The sequence below is a fragment of the Falco biarmicus genome, chromosome 10 (genome assembly GCF_023638135.1).
Source record: "Falco biarmicus isolate bFalBia1 chromosome 10, bFalBia1.pri, whole genome shotgun sequence".
Lineage (NCBI taxonomy): Eukaryota > Metazoa > Chordata > Aves > Falconiformes > Falconidae > Falco > Falco biarmicus.
In genome coordinates, this window is record NC_079297.1 from 23618712 (window position 1) to 23636649 (window position 17938).

The 17938-nt window shown below is 37.0% G+C and overlaps 1 protein-coding gene across 3 annotated transcripts in view; it reads left to right on the plus strand.

Annotated features, from left to right (window-relative positions):
• Positions 1–17264, plus strand: part of ANO3 (anoctamin 3) — a 207844-nt gene extending 190580 nt beyond the window's left edge. For all 3 annotated transcript variants that reach the window (XM_056354931.1, XM_056354932.1, XM_056354933.1), the window contains 9 exons: positions 1392–1503; positions 2716–2773; positions 4261–4358; positions 5788–5933; positions 6041–6193; positions 6877–7024; positions 8855–8935; positions 9782–9887; positions 10646–17264. In XM_056354931.1, the coding sequence (XP_056210906.1) occupies positions 1392–1503; positions 2716–2773; positions 4261–4358; positions 5788–5933; positions 6041–6193; positions 6877–7024; positions 8855–8935; positions 9782–9887; positions 10646–10828 (1085 nt within the window). In that variant the 3' untranslated portion in view covers positions 10829–17264. The remainder of the gene's footprint in view (positions 1–1391; positions 1504–2715; positions 2774–4260; positions 4359–5787; positions 5934–6040; positions 6194–6876; positions 7025–8854; positions 8936–9781; positions 9888–10645) is intronic.
• Positions 17265–17938: the final 674 nt, after the last annotated feature.

Below are 17938 nucleotides of genomic sequence, written 5' to 3' on the forward strand. Positions count from 1 at the left end.
TATTTTAGCCCATGTCCAAATGTGCGGTTGATCTTGTAGTAGTTTAAAAGCAAGCTCGGTGCTTAAATTTAACGGCTCCCTCTTCTGGTTCAAGTACTGAATGGTTTCAGTGTTTCAGACAACAGGCAATTGAACGGGTTAGAAAGATTGAGGATGTACAGTAAACTTGTTCGAATTATTAAAATTTTTAATTTTTTTTTTCAGATCACACTGATTTATATTCCTACTTTTTAAATACATTTTTACAGACCAGGAAATTAGAATGAAAATAGTGATTTCATTTAAGTGTGCAAGCTGATTTTTCCCAAAATACATGAAAGAATTAAAACACACACAAAAAAGGCTTCTTGAATCAAGCATGATGGAGCATTGGGTGTTTGAGCTGTGTAGCTCACTCCATTTCCTAAGATGTTTTATGTGAAAGAGGAGGAGAACATCTTAACTTCTGGGAGCAAGTGTCCATATGTAAGGCTGTATATTTGTATCCTAATGTAGTCATCATTAGACCAAAGTAATTAAGCAGTACAAATTTTAACTGAAAAATCCAGGCTGCTTAGACTTCTAACTCATGTATGTGCTTTACAACTTTTATCAGTGTACTATATTCTGAGTTTGATACATCCATCAGAGAAACCTGAATTTTTTACAAAAAAAAAAAATAATTAATTGTTATCACCAAGTTCTAATTCAGACATAAATAATGTACTACAAACAGTAAAGAAATACATGCAAGGCAGTGCAGACCCACACAGAATACTTGTAGCCCTGCTACTCATTTCTACATTTCTTTCAAAAAAAACCCCAAACAAATAAGGACCTCCATCCTTTCCTTGTGGAATTATAAACTGTTTAACACTTCACAAGAATCATGAAAGGAAAGCCTTGAGGATGAAGTAATGGTCTCACAGACGTATTTAGAAGGCAAGTTGGTTGGGTGAGAAACTGACTGTTGCTTGTCTCTTTTCCCTCTGCTTTCCTTGGCAGCCCCCATCTATTGCTCTGCTGATGCCAGGTGCTTTTGCTTTTTGTTGTAGGCTTTTTTTTTTTTTTTTCCCCAAGATACCTGTAGCCTTAAAATTAAAGGTTCACACTGAATTCAGAAATTGTTCATGGAAATGGAACAGGTAGCTTCCCATAGAGTTGTGATCTATTCTGTACCCAGGGGCTTGTATCTCCTTTTCCACACAAAGCCAACATAGTTTGAGCTGGGACAATGGGTTTGTGACCTGCAAACTGAATACTTTGAAGAAAAAGACACCTTAATTGCAACCTCATGAGGCCCCATGACTTGGAACCATCGCTTGTTTTGTTAGTGTTGGTGGATCTGTGAGCAAAGTTAGGCATAACTGGATTTCATTTTAGTTTATATCACGTATTGTGTCTTTCCACAGAGCACCCTAGAACAGAATCTGAATGGGAAAACAGCTTTGCCTTGAAAATGTTCCTCTTCCAGTTTGTCAACTTGAACAGCTCCATCTTTTACATCGCCTTTTTTCTTGGCAGGTAAGTTGTCTTTGCTAACTGAGCTGGAGGGAAAAGTTGCACAGAACTCATAAGTTTTCCTAATTTTATAGGTTTGAAGAAAATGCAGTGATTGTTTGAGCTGCAAGATTTAGATGCAAGTCAGTTTCTGAGGATAATTGATAGCACTACATTAACATTTTTAACTGTATGTGAGGGTTGGACCCTTGAAATATTTACTCATGAAACTAGACAAAGTGTACTTCTTAAGTGGGTCTACATACATGACTTTCCTACTAAATGAGAATTCAGTTCATTTGAAAATACAGCCACTTCCTAAATGTGGGTCTGTATTTAGCCCTGCACTAATAAACTGTAGTGATTTTTTTCTTGTTTATTCCCCTTTGGTTACATTTCCCAGGATCATTTTCTATAAATATCAAATATTGTCTGGCAGGTCTTATACAAGAGTAGGAGGCAGAAATTCTGGCTCGGTTTTGTGTGTATCTTTAGCTCAGAGCATGAGATACTAGACAGGTTTAACCTTGCTTCATCTTCATTTCAATTTTGTTATGATCAGACTTACCATTCCTATATAACATAGAGTATTTCAGTTTTATAATACAATTTCACTTCAAGAATGTTTTAAAAAAAAAACAAATAAAACATCTAGTAAAGAGTAAAATATCTGCATGTTACATCCAGTGGTGCACCTCCATACAGTTCCAAAACTTCTTTGTATCTTGCTATCTCCTCTGTCTAGCAAGACCAGGCATAAAGGTCTTTCTGTCTCATTTATGAACTTTTGCTGAGGTCATGAAGAATTCTGATTCAATTCATTTGACAAGAATCTATTTGATTATGATGGGTTTGGGAGTGATGTTCTGCTTCTATGTCTGAGGGTGCAATCCAGTGCACACTTCACGTGGGCAAGAAGATCCGTGTGATGCAGTAAATTCCTATGTATTGCAGTGGCTTATCTTCTTAGAAATAGATTAGAGTCTGAATATCTAACGTCTAAAACCTCTGAAGCTAAGATTTTTGTTCTGGACATAATAAAAGCTTAGGATCACTTGCAAAATGATGTTCTTTGTTTGCATTTTGAAACTTCCATATCCTACAGATACCCAATTTAAGCCTCAATGATTTAATGTGTTTATATTTCACAAGTTTGTTCAATGGATGTTGTGAAATAAATGCTGATACAGGCTGTTCTTGGAATGTCCACTGAGAAACAGAAATCTTATTTTCCAGATTTGCAGGCCGCCCAGGAAAGTACAACAAGCTTTTTAACAGATGGAGACTAGAAGAGGTAAGCAATCCTGTTTTGTGTTCCTGTGACATTTCCATGAATAAAAAGGAAATGGCTGAAGAATATGAATTATGTTCGGTTTGAAAGATTTATTTTTCCATCTACGTGCAGTGAAGAGTAAACTCTTATTTATAGCAAAGAATAGGAAACAGGAGACATGTTTTTCCTTCTGTGTCCTCTACCGTGCTGAGTGCCTCTGCCCCAGACATGCAGTTTCTTCTGCTTCTCTCTTTGGGAAAAACAAACAGTGACAGTCCCTTGTCTCAGAGGCACTACTAAGTCCTACAGGATTGGAATCTCCTGAATATGTGGAATTTTTGGATGGAGAGCAATGTAATGCACATATATATAGTGTTTTTCTATCAGCTTCTGAAGTTTCTGCCAGCACAGGCAAAGACATGGACTTTATGGAGTGGGTCCAGAGGCGACCACAAAAATTATCAGACGGGTGGACTACCTCTGCTACAAAGAAAGGCTGAGAGAGCTGGGGTTGTTCAGCCTGGAGAAGAGAAGGCTCAGGGGTAAAACCGTATTGTGGCCTTGCAGTACTTAAAGGAGGCTCATAAGAAAGATGGGGACAAACTTTTTAGCAGGGCTCATTGCAATGGGACAAGGGGGATTGATTTTAAACTAAAAGAGGGTAGACTCAGGCTTGATATAAGGAAGAAATTTTTTTACGATGAGAGTGGTGAAACACCAGATCAGGTTGCCCAGAGAGGCTGCAGATGCCCCATCCCTGGAAACGTTCAAGGTCAGGTTGGATGGGGCTCTGAGCAAGCAGATGTAGTCAAAGATGGCCCTGCTCGTTGCAGGAGCGTTGGAATGGATGACCTTTGGAGGCCCCTTCCAACCCAAACTATTCTATGATTCTATGATTTAAAAGAAGAAAAACAGTATTTTCAAAATTTAGCTTGAAAACGTGTTAGGATTGTATCTCCCTGGATCTCTCTACCATGCTGAAGTTCCCTCCTATCTCTGAAAAACAGGTTTCTTCTGTTGAACCTTGGTAGCCACAGAATAAAATGCCATAACATTTGTAGTCCATGGTCTAAAAAAAATTTTCTGTAATTACTAAACATTTTAATTTGGCAATTTAGGTAGTTTAGCTAGTAGTACCAGAGATTCAGCTACTAAGTCTCTGTTCAAACTTAGGGTATTAAAAATGAAATATTGCTCCATTCTTTTGAAATGAATATGTATGTATCAGTCTAAATGAAATAGACTATATCATTTATCATATATGTAGAACACACACCCTTAACTTAGGTAATGTGGTCTAGTTTTTCAAGAAATAATATGTCTAAAGGTTGTTCAACTAAAGTGCATTAATATTTCTGTTATTAATATTTCTTTTAATGTTTCTGTAGCTGGAAGTTAGTGTTCTTCACTAGACATATATATTGAAGATTTTTCATTTACCCTCTGAACAAATAAAAATTAAAGAAATTATCTTGTTTAGCTATTAATCTTTTCCCATTTCATTTTAGTGTCATCCTAGTGGCTGCTTGATAGATCTGTGCTTGCAAATGGGAGTTATTATGGTTTTAAAACAAATGTGGAACAACTTCATGGAGCTAGGCTATCCGTAAGTTCAGATGTCAAATTTTCTTTTACAGCTAGTGATTATGTATTGGTGTGATTCAGTGATAAGGAAAAATATTTTTATGTTAGGAGAATGTTTTCACTGTTTGCATGGCTCAAACTGTAGCTTTATTCCCAAGGGAAGCAATAAGATAAGGCTTCTCAGGGTGTGTTAACCACCCTAATTGTTTATTGTGTTTTCATTTTCCATAATACAGAGCTGTTCAACTACTGAAAAGACTAATGGGCTAAGAGTCTTACAGTTCTCTTGAAAGTGGAAAAATATGTTTTCAGTAAAAGGTTGCTCATCAAATATTAATTTAATCAAAGTCTCAACCTTGAAAATATGTCAGAAATGGTTATGCTCACAATGTGCAACCATTCTGCAGATGAGGGGCAGCGTACTGTATTGCTGTGAGATGGATTTCTGAGAAGAAGCCTACTTGAAGTGTCAGGCTTCCTGTCTCCTCAGCCCAGCAGTGTCTTAACTCTATCTAGAATTTATTTTCAAAGATGCTTATCTTCCTTTATGGAAAGCAGTGTTTTGTTTTGACAAAACCATGGTTTGCAACTGTGGCGACAGTTGCTCTTTCAGTGACCGAGAGATCAAGAGCTAAACACTAGTTTGAGAAAAAGTAGCAGCCTGTTAATAAAAATACTTACAAGAAAATTTTTTCCCATCTTCAGTCTCTTTTCAGTAATGTCTAGAAACAAACACTGGTCTTTCATTGCCGCCTGTGTCTGTACTGGGTAATAGGTTTCATTTGTGTAACACTTTAATTTGTGAGACTGTGACCTGCTTCATATTTATAACTACTTTGTGAAAAGACCTCTGCACAGCTTTATAAAAATAAAAAAGTCTTAAATATTTGCAGCTTCAGCAACACCTTTTTAGACACTTCTTCATGCTTCATGAGAAATGCTACAGAAAAAATTCTGTAGAGCATCTAGACCTTTAGGTTTGTTCAAAAATAGTCGTATTCTACTATTCAGTATATGGTGGTATCATAGAGTTCTTAATGAGCTCCATTTACTTGGTTTGTCTTTTACAGGATTAAAAATAAAGCATCATTTATTTTTTTAATGCTCTCACTATGTGTGATTTTTTTCCCTGTTCTTTTTTTATTTAGGCATACAGATAAATCCTGTAAAAAAAAGTCTATGCAAGCAAATGGCATGTTCTGAAAAGCTTTTTTGTACAATGACTAATATGCTACATTAAAGACATAATTAAAATAGTAATGCAGAATTTTGAGAACTTTTGGAAATTCTTGGAATTGTATCTTGTATGATATTGTAAATACTTCAAAAAAATATCTAAATATACATTCATGTGCTATCCAAAATAGGCTCACTGACTGCAAAACTATACCGGCTAGTATTGTAAATTACTGAGCAAGTACAGTCAATAATACTCTGTTTATCTAATAAAGTTTATTACAGAATTGGTGGTCACGACGCAAAATGAAGAGAGGAGGGCAATTAATGGAGCATAAAGTTTCTCTGCCTCAATGGGAAAAAGACTGGAATCTGCAGCCTATGAATCTTCATGGTTTAATGGACGAATATTTAGAGATGGGTGAGTACATTTAGGGATGTGTCACTTCTTTTGAGAAACTGGGACTATGTCACATGTTGAAAGATCTTTTGCATTTCCAGTTGCTAACCACAAAAATGTCTGTCTAGTTTTACAGTTTGGCTTTACCACCATCTTCGTTGCTGCCTTCCCACTGGCACCGCTCCTGGCATTGCTTAATAATATCATAGAAATAAGGTTAGATGCGTACAAGTTTGTTACTCAGTGGCGAAGACCTATGCCTGCGAGAGCAACAGATATAGGTGAGAGAAACTACTGACTGTCACTGTCACATACCATTTATTTGTGTTTCCTTCTTCAGTGCAGCTTAACCCTTGAAATATTTCGTGCATCAAGAGTGAAGTTGATAGTGTAACCGAAAGATCTCAGTGATAACTCTCCTGTTAAGCAACAAAAGGATACTCAGTTGCTTAGTTAAGAGGACTACTCGGATTTTCTTTCCATTTTCAATAAAGGATCATAGTAGTTGGAATCTTGAAAACAGGCTAAATAGTATTTTAGGCTTCCAAATTGTGAAACTGTATGTCTTAAATGCTATCCAAAATCAGTTGAATTTAGAAATTAAATATAAGGAGTAAATTCAGTTTTGGTTTAAAACTGAACTAAATGAAAATAAGCCTTGTCTTTCAAAAATCTTCTATTTGGTCTTTATATCCAAAGATTATGGTTATACATTTGTTGCTTAACTCTTTCTTCTTGACAGGGTGTGCCCTACTGTAAGGCTTTGTCCAGGTGGAGCCACTGGTGGCAGGAATGTGGGGACACGGCTTCATCTTGACTAGCTTTTCTGACTGAATAATTCTCTCTCGATAAGAAGGGAAAACTGTGTGACTAACAATGACTTTAATATTACTAGTATGACTTCATATGACTTAATATGACTGTGAAAGACTAATGACTTTGTTGTCATTTCTCTTGTTCCTAGGTATCTGGTATGGGATTCTGGAAGGAATTGGAGTTCTGGCTGTCATCACCAACGCCTTTGTTATTGCCATTACTTCCGATTACATTCCACGTTTTGTCTATGCATACAAATATGGTCCCTGTACAGATCAAGGGTACAGACAAGAAAAGTAATTAACATACTTTTATATATACATGTATATTTCAGTGGAAGCGCACTTTTTCTCTCTTTCTGTGTTAACATACTTAACATATATCAGTAACTTTTTACCTTTTACATCTGTGCAAACCTTCACAGATGTTAAGTGCAAGTAATTCATCCATCCCAAAGAGTTTGCAAACTTACTCCACAGTTACCGAAGTGGAAAATCATGTCTTCCCTTTTGAAGGCAAACCACAGAGTTCAGTATACATCAAGCAGTTTTCTGGCTTTCTCCAGATAAGCTTTTCTTCTTTTCTGCAATAGTTCTGGACTGTCTTCTCCCACTGCACTCCCACACACATATATATCATCCCAAACCCTCTTTTAGGCTACGCCTCATTCACCCTCAAACTTCCCTGCCTGTTTTCAGAAATGCTTGCAGCCCACCTCCAGCAAGATTGGCCTTGACACTATTTAACGTAACTCCATCTTTAGTGTATCTTAGCATCAAACAGGGTATCTTGCCTATCTTTGTACCACCGGGCCAGTTTCCTGCCAGACATTTACTGCTGTCCCTGAACTGTGGGTCCACCATGCTCTGTCTACCTTTCCCGCTGTCTGTCATGACCTTTTACATGATATGAACAGATCACGGTACCCATGGACATCCTTTCATTTATTTGGAGACCAATACCCTACAGGTGGTTTTGGGGGGTGGTTTTGAAGGGTGTTCTTATTTTTTTTCTTTTTAATATGGGAATCAGGGTTACCTTGAGAAAAGGAAGCATCACTTTGCTAATACAGCGTATGTTACAAGCACAACTTATCTTGGTTTTTGTGCAGGAGGTTGGGTAAGAGTGAAAGCATCAAGGCTTGTCCAGCAAGCCAGTACCGCTTCATTCATAGAGCATGCCTCAGCTCAAACCTCAGCGGTCTGCCCTTCCTTCCCTCGTTGCTCCATCTCTAATGATTCAAAATAGACATTTACGCTTCCTGTGGTGTCACAGGAAGAGAGAATTTAAGGGCAAAAATAGTGAAGCAGGATAGGATGAAAAGAGACAATATCAGAGCAACATTAGTGCTTAATGTGCACTACCCTTTTAATAGAGAACTACATAATTCTATTTCTTCTTTTGCCAGTAGTGATTCGAGGTGTCACAGCAAACCTGAAAGTTCAGGGGGTGTAGTAGGATCCCTGATGCATCTCTTTTAAAATGTTCTTTGCCTTTCAGAATGCTCTTTGTTGAATTACAGGACAGATTTCCGAGGAGATGGGATGTCTTATATGGCCATGATTTTCCAGGAAAAGACAAAAATTTCACTCCTACAGTCATAATTCAATGTATTTATGTGGTTTCTGTCATTAATAGTCATAAGTTGTTGCCTTTCAGATGGCCGATTGGTATATATGCACTGTTCATTTTACTGTTGGTGAAAATTCTTTGATTCAAGCCATAAAACCTGTCATTTGTTGCTATATGCTGCATGATTGGTGGCAGATTCTGCAAGGATGTTAAATTATTCTCCTCTCTGCCTCTCTAGCCATCTTTCTAAGTTCAGTAATTTTAAGAGAGTGAAGAATGCTAGCAACAATTCTTGGTTTATATCTGCTGGTAGATAAGAAGCAAACCCATGAAAAGTGCTGAAAATAGATTTTTAAACTGCATTATCCCTGAAACAGGTGTTATTTGTTCCTTTCCAATAAAATTTGCCTTCTCCGCTTAAAATTTTAGAACTGCTTTTGTCCTGATAAGCAAATAGTATGTTTGCAATACATGACAGCAGAATATGTTTCCATACAGGATCTATGCTATATAACCACTTTATGAAGAAGGTCCTGACCCTGTCTTTCTTTCAGATGCTTAAAAGGATATGTCAACAGCAGTTTGTCAGTATTTGATTTGAGTGAACTCGGGATGGGATACTCAGGATACTGCCGGTATGTTTCAATGCTCTCCCTTCTTGTAATACAGGCATAGACATTAATATAGATATTAAATGGAAATTCAGTGCTTAAATTACTGGCATAATAATTTCTTTTTTGTCTGTGAAAGCATTGGAGTTCAAGTTTGTTCAGTGTGGAAGTCTTAGGTGCAAACACCGTGTGTTAGGGCACAATAGTAACACATGGGAAACCTGTGTTCTGAGTTTTTCCAGGACTTCTGCAACCTGTATCTTGTGTGCCTTTATGAATTATTTCATTTCAAAGTTACCTAGCTGCCAAGAAGGATACAATTTCTCATTTCAGTTTTGTTAAGCATTCTGAGGTCTATTAAATAAAATTATATATTTTTTTGTTTGGCTCTAACCCAGGTCAGGATCCCAAACAGTTACACAAGGTGAATACAAGAAATTCAGCATTAAATTAAATCCTTCTGGTTTCAGATTTAGTTTTACAGTGAGAGTTAGCTTGAGTTGACTAAGGACTTACAGAATCACGTTACACTTATGCAAACCTTGTCTGGAAAATCTCAGATCCTTATAAGCAAAGATAAGAACCAATTTGGAGTTAACGCTTTTGAACTTAACACTCCAAGGCGCAGCTTTGTAGCAACAAAAGAAGTTGTTTGCTCTGGATTTTTGGAGCAAAGAGTGCCATCTTATAAGCAGCCCTATTTAATTGCCTATACTGTGGACTATTATTCTCCTTTTCTGTTTAATTCCTTCTGAACCGTGTTTTCACTTCAGTTTCTCTGCTTTCAACCGGATCTGGGAGAGAGTGCTCTTCACCCTGTTCAGGTTTTCTAGCACGGACTAACTTACTGGGTATTTCTTTGCTTTACAGGTACAGAGATTACAGAGCCCCACCATGGAGTTCAACTCCATATGAATTCACGTTGCAGTTCTGGCACGTCCTGGCAGCGCGGCTGGCCTTCATCATAGTATTTGAGGTTAGTCATGGAAAGGAACAGTTCCTTTCAACCTCTTCAAGGTTTAAAATGATTTTTTTAAAGTAGTCCCATGAAAAAAATTTCAGTATCATCAACAGCTTGTTTGTTACAATCAAGAGAGGAAAAAAAAAAAAAAAAGCCCTCCCCAAACCGTTGTCAGTCAGCTGCTTCAAACTGCATTGACAGAGTATGCGCTGATTTTAGAGTCCCTCCAAAATTCGTATTTCCTTAACAGTCATCTTATACAGCATGTTGGTTCACAAGCAAATCTTTTGTGTTTTATTGAAAAAGAAGAAATGCAACTTACGTGTACATTAAGCACAGTTATTACAAGTTAAAATCTGCGTCAGGAAAATAAGACATGATTCTAGCCTAATATCAAATCAAAATGCTTGTACTACCTTTGAAGAGTGTATTACATACTGACCAGGAATCTGGTTACTTTGATTACAAGATTTTCCCAAAGACTGCTTGCAGGTTATTGAGACTAGCATACCCTGCAGTCATGTCTTCATTTAAGTCACTAGCTATACCCTTAGTTTTGCTTTTCAGAAGACTTCAGCATTTTCACATTTCTGATAGACAGCTTCTTTACTCCCCTCTGTGTGTGTGTGTATGTATTAAAAAAGGGAAGGAGCTGGTTTCTAGTGATTAATTGAATCTCAGTTCCAGTTTTCCCACAGACGTTTAGTCCCTAAAACGTGGCCTGAGGAATGAATATGCATCTTTGAAGCAATTATTTTTGTTGTTCTTTTCAGCACCTTGTTTTTGGAATTAAGTCTTTCATTGCCTACCTGATTCCAGACATGCCCAAAGACTTGTGCGACAGAATGAGGAGAGAGAAGTACTTAGTCCAGGAAATGATGTATGAGGCTGAACTGGAGCATTTGCAGAGAGAAAGGAAAAAGAATGGCAAACAGTATCACCATGAATGGCCTTAGTCACTACTATGCTGCAACAAAAACACTGTTTGGAAATTGAAGAGTGCAGTTTACAAAATGAAGTCAGAGTGGCATCAGCATGTGAGAATCACGGTGTATATATGTTCTTGCTGGGCGGTACAGTTGCAGGCTTTGGAGGGAATAGGAAAACAGATGCTTTGACGAAGAAAATGAAAAGCCCTACCTGTAACTCGTCTGCGGTGAGCACCAAGGAGAGTTGGCACTCAGGAATGTGCAGACAAATTAAAAATTTGGATACTTTGGTTTTCAAAAAGGCAATGAGTTTTCATGCTGTTCGTGAAGATACTAACAGCCTAATGAAATTTAAAAATTGCCTGTGAGTTTATACAGTAAGGGCATGACTAAAACCAACTTACATGATATCCACTACTTCTACAGCTTCTGATTGCTCAGCTCCATCTGTAATGCCTCTGAAGAAAAGAGCAATTGTTGCCTTTGTGGCCATAACTTGGTATAAATGATCTTTCAGGCTTACTGTTTTGTCAGGTTTGTCCTAGTCTCTTGTTGAGATTGCGGATGTGGTCCTACCCTAAGAAAGGGGTCTATGGCTGCTTAATATATACTATGCAGTTCAAGATTTGCACATCAGTGTCATTAATTTATCCTTCTAGTTGAAAACCAAAAATTCTAAATTCAAAGAGAAAACAGCAGCTCTAAAAGAATGCATTGCATTGCCCACATTGCAGCTATATTTGAAAATGATGTGGCTGTTGAGTTGTCTTTCCACTTTTCTGTGCAGAAAGGCCACCTCCACACACTTCCAGGGTGAAAGAACTGTCATTTCCATGCTCTGATGCAGCATGCAGATGTCTAACTGTGTTACTGTTCCTTTTGACCTGTCTGGGCAATGATTTCATGACTTCACAGAATGCTACTTTGAAATATTCTCATACAGTGCAGATGACTTCGTCCTCAATATACAATTAACTCTCTATAGTATGCAAGCTTATGCAGATATATATCAGACATACAGTATAACGTTGTGACTTGCTTGTTCAAGGGAAGGAGAAGCAGAGCACTTTATAACAATGCTCTTGTTGTAATAGTAAATGTTCCAGTAACATGCACTTCTTTTATTGGCCTAAATAAGTCAAAGCATGGGAGTTAGATACAGACAGATATGTATACAGATTGTATATAAATGCACACACACACATACAGGTTACTTTTAGATTTTTTATTATTATTATTATTTGTACACCTTCTTACAGTTTTGGGGGGCTTTTTGGATGAAATCACTATAAAAGGTAGTGTTCATGTAAAGAATCAAATTTCAGTTTTTATGTGCATACAGTATACAGCAGTGTTGGTATGGTTATAGTCACATTTTGGTGATGAAATTGTCTATTACTAACATTTCATAATATGGGAAAAGATAAGCCCTCAATTTCAACAAGGGTGCGAGGTTACCTTGCAGAGAAGGGAGCGAAGGAACAGAATGATTCTAATTCTGTTTCTCTTGCACAATTTTAAATAATGCTTCTCTATATTGGATGAGAAAAAATTAAGAAATGAAGGGTCACAAAGTACAGTAACTCTAAAGGCTGCAAATTTTAGCATATTTTTAGGGATAAAGCTGCAGCAAAATCACTGCTGACAGAAATGAAGAGATGTGTATTTTAAGTACTTACAATACCCTATTGAACCAAATAATGTGATTCCAGAATTCATTTGCATGTATTAGCACAATCATTTTATTTTATTATGCCATATAAAATTAATTTTAAGAGTCAAGAGCCCATCACAGTGGTTGAGAACATTCTATTTTGTCCAGAGGGCCTAGCATCAGACCTTAAGTTCTTTAGTCATTTGGTCATATTAATGAGATTTCTTGGTTAATTCCAGCTCTCTGTGACCAGACAAGGCAACTGTAGGAGAACCTACAGTATTGCACAAAGGAGGAAAGGAATTGTGAAGGTATGATCTAATCAGATATATTACCCATTAGTTCTGTGGTAAACGGCTGGTGGAACTCAGCTTCCCGTATTTTGGAAAGGCTGTTTTGTTCCTCTATATTCTGGGTTGTGTGTTGAGTTCCTCAGGAGTCCTCATCAGAAGTAATTAATGCACTCTCCTCAGTGCTTTTATAATCACACAGTTTGATTTGATTTATTGTGTCTCTCTTCCATTCTGTGGATTTTCAAGCGTCGTTTGACAGCATTAACCGTCTGTCACAGCTTCTGTTCCTGTGCCACATAGTGATAGTACTGAAGTTCTTCAGAAGGTCACAGATGAGCTTCCTTTTTAATGTTTTCTGTAAAAAACAAAACACTTTGGCTGGCCCAAGGTATAAAGATACATGATAAAATTAGGCAAGAATCAGAAATATTGATTATTTTATACTTTCCTGTTTCTGCTGCAGATATTGGCACATGTCAGCGCATACTTAAGCAAATTCCAATTGGACTTAAAAATCACATAGGAAAGGAAACCTTTCTGTATTTGACATCTAAATATATATATATATATATAAATGATTTTCAACACTGGTGAATAGGAGTTTATCAAAGGCTAGTATGTTGATCTGACATTGTGCATTTTATGCACTGGGAAAGCACAAGAAGTGTTGGAGAAACACTGTGTGTGTTGCATATTTTTGGAGGAAATCAGCAATGTCTAATGGTTTTGCCACTATCTAACCATTTGCTTAAGCTGAGGAAACTTTTTGCTAGACTTTGTTTAGTATGCTCTTTGCATTGACTGCACGTTATTTTACTAAAGTATAAGGCACACACTGTCCTCAGGAATAATGTATTTTATGAATGGTGAATGGTCTTTTCATATTCTAAATATTGTCTTTCCAAACAAATGACCAGTATGAATAGACTGTGCATGCAAGCTGCGTTTGTGAAATCTGACAAAGCTTTAGAACTTCAATTTGTGCAAAAATGCTTTAGATCATTGCAGATCTAATCTATGACAACTTTGCTCTATGCATGCGCCCTTAGAGAGACTGCATGAGCAACTAGGTATTTTTAAATACAAGGATTAGTTCACAATGTCTTAATTATTCCTAACCGAATCCCATGTCTTGATTCAGACAAAAGAAATTTCCATTTCAGAAATAGCAAAAAGTCCGCATACATTATACACATCTCATTTCTTATGACTTTGTATTCTAAATTTGTGCCTAATGTGTGAGATCTGAATTCTGGTGACTAAAAAAATGGAAAAAAATAATCCTGCTTCATTAGCCATCCTAATGAGAGGTTTCTTCTTAGAGCTCAAAGTCTGTCTCCACACACATTAAGAGCTCAGTATTCACAACAGAGCTCTAACAGGGTTGCCTGAAGACTAAGCACAGGTTCTCCGTGGGTTCTGCTGTAATTCAGTTTCCTTACCAGAAACACAGCACAGTAATCGAGCATCCTGGTAGAGCACTAATATTTGGAAACAAGGCAAACCACATGATGGCTATTTTAAAATTTTTCTTTCCTACCCCTTTTTGTTAAAGGATTTCTAGAGAAAATTTAGATGAACTTTGAAGTTAATATTGATGATGACAAGGCTAAAATTTCCATAGTTATGATGGACCATAAGTGGGTTTTTTGTTAGATGTTTCTTTGGAAGTATATCTTCATTACTACAAAACACACATTAGCTGTTGCTGTGCCCTTTTCCGACAGCAGCGTGTCTTAAATTGTGTTCTGAGGATCAGTTAGGCTTGATTGTGTCCTTCAGAAAGCTTAAAAAAAAGTTAATAATCAAAACCAGTGAAAATAGGTTAATAAGTATATCTCTTAAGGCATAAATTCATAAATCTCCTGAAGTTGCCTAAAAAGTTCTGCAGAATGAAAAGTATCTTGGGAAACACAACTTTGAGTGTTAATATGGGGAAATTTGGTGACATTTTATTCTTAATATGCTATTAAGATGGTCACTTTAATGTAAGTAGTGCACACCTGCTGTTTCCTCGCTGTGGCTTCTTCCACACCAGATTTCAAATGGCAGTGCAGCCAGAGAGAATTTCTGGAGCCGTGAGGTCCAGTGGCATTACCTGCAAAGTCCTACATGAATCATGGAACTTACTAATCTTTTGCATTATGTCACAGTTTGTTCAGGGACAAATGACTACACACATATTTAGCAACATCATATAATTTTGATTAACTGAAAATCACCCACGTCCATAAATTGAAAAGAAATGTTTGATACATAATTAACTTGCAAGTGTCACAAATTTTCATTAAAACAATTATAAGCTAGATTTTTTTATATACACTGGGCAATGGCCTTATCAATAAAACTCATTTTATATGAACAGCTAAATATGAAGGCAATAAAGTTAATGGAAAATCAAACAATCATGTTTTCTATTAAGCGTTACATAGGAGAAAAGGGACAGAGATAAAAATAGTCGTATCAACAATCTCTTACAGTGCAGTGGTACTTCCAGAGGCATTTTAGGTTCTGTAATCCTCATAAACTACTTTATGTTTACTAAGCAACTCATGTTGCTTATTTGGGGGTAAACGTTGAAACAAATACACAGCCAGCCTTTCATAATAATGTTTATTTGGTGTTAAGGCTGACACTAGAATTCCAACAAATTTCCACATTTAGACAGAGTAGTTATTTTGTTAGTTCCAATGCATACTTTGTCTGATGAAAATGCATGCAGTGACACTTTTTGAAAGCGTTTAAGTGAGCTGCAAGCCTAAATTCCTGTGGTGGAAAATTTAGCAGCTTGAAAAGCTCCCCAAGTCTGTTCATAGTTGACCTCAGGCTTGTAAAGCCCGTGTTCTGCTGGGGTAAGGTGCACCAGGCCCACGTGCGGAGCGGGGAGTGAGCAGGGGAAGCAAAGCTCTCCTCTTCGCTGACTTTTTCTCCAGAACTCCGACAGGTTCTGCAGAACAAGGGTTTGGAGATGGAGGATGGTGACAGCTCTCTTGATCCTTTTCTTTTTCTCGTCTGGCTCAGTTTTTGACTTAGCCTCAGTGTTTTATTAAACGATGCCTTCTTGCTGACAGTCTGATTTGCAGAGTGATTCTGTAGCTGCAGAATTATTTACAGGATCGTTTGGGATGTCCTTAATGAGAAGCCAGAGCAGAAAGCGCACAAATCCTAGTGTGTCTGGTGCTTTTTACAAGTTGGTATGCATTGGACAGAGCGATGCGGGGAAGCAGGGGGTGCATCTGTGGGTGCCGTTAGGCCACTCCATTACAGGATCTGTCCTTTCTGACCACCACACTTTGCACTCCTTGTGTCCCTCCCTACACGCACACATACAGCTCAAATACCCTACACAATTCTAGCATTTTAAAATTTATATAATAGACTCATGCTGACAATTTTTCTCTCGTATTGACATTTCAACCACATTGACCAGTAATTTGCATCGGCATGATTTTGGCATAATCATGATAGCACAATGTTACCACAGCAGCACAAAGTTATAATGGCACAACTGGGAACTGTAGAGAAATCACTTCGCTATTCCATGTTATACAGGAACTTTTTAAATCCAGGACTGGCATTTAGTCTTGAAATGTTAATGTTAATTTAGTCATGAATTCCCTCCTCACTACACTGGAAATTACCTTGTTTTAGTTCTGTTGGCTTGTTCTACCTTTTTGCCATAACCCTTAGAATGTTACGTGCTCTCTGTAGTTTGCTTTCTTATTGCCGTGAGCTAGTTGTTAGGATGCTACTGGCTGGGAAATTAGGATTAAACCCAATGCAGTCTCAAGTTGATGAGATTCTAACCACTGAGAACACACTGAATTTTCTGTTAATAATGAAAAATAACTTCAGATCACCTTTTTATTTTGAGTTCTATTTAGATGACTCGGAGTTTTGTATTGAAAAAACTTCCAAACTGTTGGCTCTGATTTTTACCTAGAGTAGTATCACTGAAATTTCAGTTCTTTGAAATAATCTCATGTAAAATCTAACTGAATGACATAGTTCAGTCATTTTTTACTCTGATAGTCCTGGCTAACTTGCAGCGTCATGATCGTAACAGATTTCTTAAAATGTGTATATATTTGAAATTTATGTAATATTTAAATACAACTTGGTTTCTAAGTAAGGAATAAGAATAAAATTTCAACTATTTTTTCTATTCATAAGTCCACACTTTGTAATTAATATTTAAAATAAAATTACAGTACCACAGAGCGTTTTAGAGAAGTTGACTTTTATTCACTACAAGCTAGAAGTTCCTCTGGCGTGTCAGCTTTCGGTTTCTTTTGTGTTTTAAGATTACTTTTACAAGCTGAGATGTACCCCAGAACTAAAAGAATTCACTGAGGAAAAAGTTGTTGGTCTGATTAACTATTGTAAGACACTTTTGGCATAAATTTGTCTTTGAGATGCTGTTTACGTTATCAAGGTTTACATGTACAAATGCAACTACTTACTGTATCATACACATTTGAATATTGCATTTTTTCAGTAATAAACTTGGATATCTTTGAAAGAGGCTTTGAGCTGCTTCATTATTCCAAATATTCAAAGTTAATTAAAATAATCATATACTTGAAAAGTTAGTGCTCGTGAGCCTTCAAACGACGGTATTGTAAGGAAGTAATGTAAGGGTTAGACTTGGCTCAGACACTTTGAACTTTTAGCAATTAAATACACAGTGTGGTCTCAAGGCACATGTAGACTCACTTTTCAGATTTTGAGTCAATCATTTATGGTCTGCTGCTTTCACTAGTGACTAACAATCTCTTGAATTTAAGCTGTTGTTTTAGAATTTACATGTTCCTAGTTTCTTAATCTCATTTTCTCAACTCAAGTCCACAGGCTAGCTCTTCTCTGGAAGGCTCAGTGGCGCAAGATGTAAATGAAGTGAGAAGATAAGAAGATAATTAAACAACATTGACATGAATATTTAATCGGAATGGAATTCCAGTTCTGCTAGGCCACGTCCTTAAATCTTGGTAGAAGACTGAATAATGAACTACTGATTAACAATGTTAGCCATCATACCTAAGTCCACGTGTTGGACTCAGTTAAACCCTGTGGAATGCCTGGCTCCTTTACAAATAGAGAAATCACTTGGGCTCGATGAGCAGCTTTAGTTGAAACAAAACTAGTCCAGAAATACGAAGTTCAAGAGAAATTCTTCAGGTTACATCTTCA